The sequence below is a fragment of the Buceros rhinoceros genome, unplaced genomic scaffold (assembly GCF_000710305.1).
Source record: "Buceros rhinoceros silvestris isolate BGI_N320 unplaced genomic scaffold, ASM71030v1 scaffold18523, whole genome shotgun sequence".
In the NCBI taxonomy this organism is placed as follows: Eukaryota; Metazoa; Chordata; class Aves; order Bucerotiformes; family Bucerotidae; genus Buceros; species Buceros rhinoceros.
In genome coordinates, this window is record NW_010403234.1 from 17,921 (window position 1) to 20,819 (window position 2,899).

At 57.2% G+C, this 2,899-nt stretch overlaps 1 protein-coding gene across 1 annotated transcript; it reads right to left on the minus strand.

The window, feature by feature from the left end:
- Positions 1 to 638: 638 nt before the first annotated feature.
- On the minus strand, positions 639 to 2,892 carry CHADL (chondroadherin-like; the record flags this gene model as incomplete). Its single annotated transcript, XM_010132942.1, has 3 exons — positions 639 to 864; positions 1,225 to 1,391; positions 2,098 to 2,892. Coding segments are annotated over 3 exons (1,188 nt in total), but the record flags the coding sequence as incomplete, so codon positions are not given.
- Positions 2,893 to 2,899: the final 7 nt, after the last annotated feature.

Here is a 2,899-nt window from a genome sequence, read left to right on the forward strand (position 1 = left end):
AGGGCTAGAAGTGTTTATCTTTTAAACCCTCTCACTCTGAACAAACCTCTGACTTTTTAAACTGGGGCTGGGGGAGATCCCAAGCAGGGCTGTCGTGGGGAGGTGGTTGGGCACATCACTTACGATGGGATCAGTGATCTCTATCCACTGATCAGACCTCTGATCCAATTTAGCAGGAAGTAGAAAGGTTTTGATGTGCTTATGCTTTAATTCTGAGGAGCCACTGGGAATTCAGCCAGTATTTTCATGGATGACAATTGGTGAGTTTTCTGCGCTAAGATCTGAGCCAGTGCAGCACCTTGCGTTGATGCTGTTTGCAGTCCTGCTCAAGGCCCTTCGGTCATTTCAGAAGCTGTGAAAGCACAGAGCTCTTAACCACAAACCCAAACCTCTGGATTCCAGCTTTTCCACGTGGCTGGAGGGAGCCTTGAGAAGAAAAAGCAAGTACTTGGCTTTTTGTTGTTTGAGTCGTCAAAGCACACTACAACAACCTTTGGCAAACCAGCATTGCTTTGGTGGCACCAGGCTCTCTCCTTTTCACCTTGTGCAATATCTGGATCACTGTAGTGGAGGCAAGTCTAGAAAAACTGCTCCCACCAGACTGTCAGTACGGTCCTCTCGCATCCTGCATGCATTTCCTAAGCTCTGTTCTTCTTGGAGCCTCTGGCTGGTGATTTTCCTGATCGCTTTTTCTTGCTGGGCTTGCTTGCAGCCTTGGTCTTGTCAGGACTCACTTCCTCACCCTCACCTTGACCCCAGCCAGGGCAGGTTTGGAAGGTGGTGGAAAGCTTCACCTTCAGTCCCCGGGTTTCTGCAGGCGACCCACAGGTGGCCCCTGTGCGGAGGTTGAGTTTCTCAATCCACCTGGAAATGTGGCAGGAGGTCAGGGAAAGGAACAAGGTGAAGGGTGAGGGGAAGCTCCGTGCCTGGGTATGGGTCATCTCAAAGCCAGGCCAGGTTGCTCAGGTCCTCACCTGGGTGATCTTTGAATATCTGAGTATCATCTCCCACCCCAGCTCATGGTTGCTTTGCCTACACCAGGAAAGCCCAGGCTGCTTCCATCCTCATGCTCCATCTCACCACCATAGGAGAAGACAAAAAATGGGCAGCACGTGGGAGAAGACCCGAAAGGGCCACTGTGGCATGGGCTTGTGTCTCTAGTGCAGCAGGGTCCAATGTCCCCTGGGTTGTCCCCTGGGGCTGTGCACCCCTCGTGGCACTCACCTGCGCAGGGGAAGGAGCTGGCAGTCGCAGTGGAAAGGCACGTCCCTCAGGTTGAGAATCTCCAGCCCCGTGAAGTTGCTCATGTTGGGGATGTTGTTCATTTTGTTGCTCTCCAGGTGGAGGCTTCTGATCTTGGGACCGAGGCCAGCGAAAGCACCAGGAGACATCTGCAACAAAGCAAGGGTGAGTGAGGGGTGTCCTCAAGGGGGCAGGGGAACAAATCTCTACCCCTGCACAGCCAATCAGCCTGAGACACCAATCAGGCTGAGACACCCTGTCCTGAACCTGCCCGCCCCATGGAAGAGCTGTTCTAAAGAGCAGCACTTGTGCTCGGGGACTGTCAGTTAGACACTCCACCAGTTTTGGTCACAGTTTGGGACTCGCTAGACCCTACGCAGTCTTCCTGGAAAGAAGGTGACATGCAGGAGGTCTTAGTGCGATCCCTGGGCGCTGTTAAAGGTGGATGGTCCTTAAGAGAGTGGTGCTAACACGCTGGCTTTAGAGGATGGAGGAACTCAAGGTAATAGCGGTGAAAAATCCCACAGGGCAGCTCGTAATAGGAGCAGGTGAAATAGGGCCAGGGCTGGGGGGAAGGGGGTGCTTTCAGGAATGATCTGGACCCTATGGCAACTGGGCCTCCTTAAGGACCAGTGGGAGTGGGCTGGGGACAGGTTGGAGTAAGACTCCAGCTGAGCCCGAGGCAGCCTCTCATCTCAGCCAGGCTGTGGAGGATGTCCTAAAGCCTTTGGGAGTATGTGACATCCATTCAGCTGCCCCTATAGGGGCCATCAACCCTGGGCACTGGAACGAGATGGGACCTATGTCTGTGCCCTGTGGTGCCTTTGCCCCTCAGGGGTCCCCAACCACATGCACCTGCTCCAGGCCCATGTTGTCCAGGTAGAGGTGCTGCAGGCTGGAGGCCACCGGCAGGAAGGCACCATCTCCCACATGCTTGATAGGGTTTCTGGACAGCTTCAGCTCACTGAGGGCGGGCAGGCCCTGCAGGGCCACCGTGGGTACCTCCACCAGGCGGTTTCCCTCCAGGTGCAGCTTCTCCAGCATCTTGGCAGGAGCCAGGGCGGCAGGAGCAATGGAGCCAATGGTGTTCCCAGCAAGGTAGAGCCAGCGCAGCCCCCTGACCCCAGCCAGGTCACCCTCCACCATCTCCCTGATGGTGTTGTGCTGCAGGTGGAGGGAGATGAGGTTGGGCAGGAGCTGGAAGGCACCTGCAGGCAGGTGGGTAAAGGCATTCTGGTCCAGGTCAAGGTAGGCCAGCTGCGGGGCCCCCTCGAAGGCGGTGGCTGCCAAGGTGGAGAGGCGGTTGTTGGTGAGGTAGAGGTAGACCAGGCTCTCCAGCCCCTGCAGCGCCCCAGGGTGCAGCACCTCAATGCCGCAGCCCTGCAGGTGCAGGGACACCAGCTCCTTCAGGCCAGGGAAGGCAGCTGGTGGCACTGTGCTGAAGGTGTTTCGGCGTAGGTCGAGGAGGCGGGTGTCCCTGGGGAAGCCCCGGGGGATCTCCCGCAGGTTCCTGTTCTCGCAGGAGCCATGACGGAAATCTGGGGAGCAGGTGCAGCCCCAGGGACACTGCCCACTGCCAGCTGACCTTGGCTGCTCCCGTGGTGCAGCAGGACTCGGGGGCAGCCGCGGGGTGGCGGCTCCCACTTCGGGGGGGGTC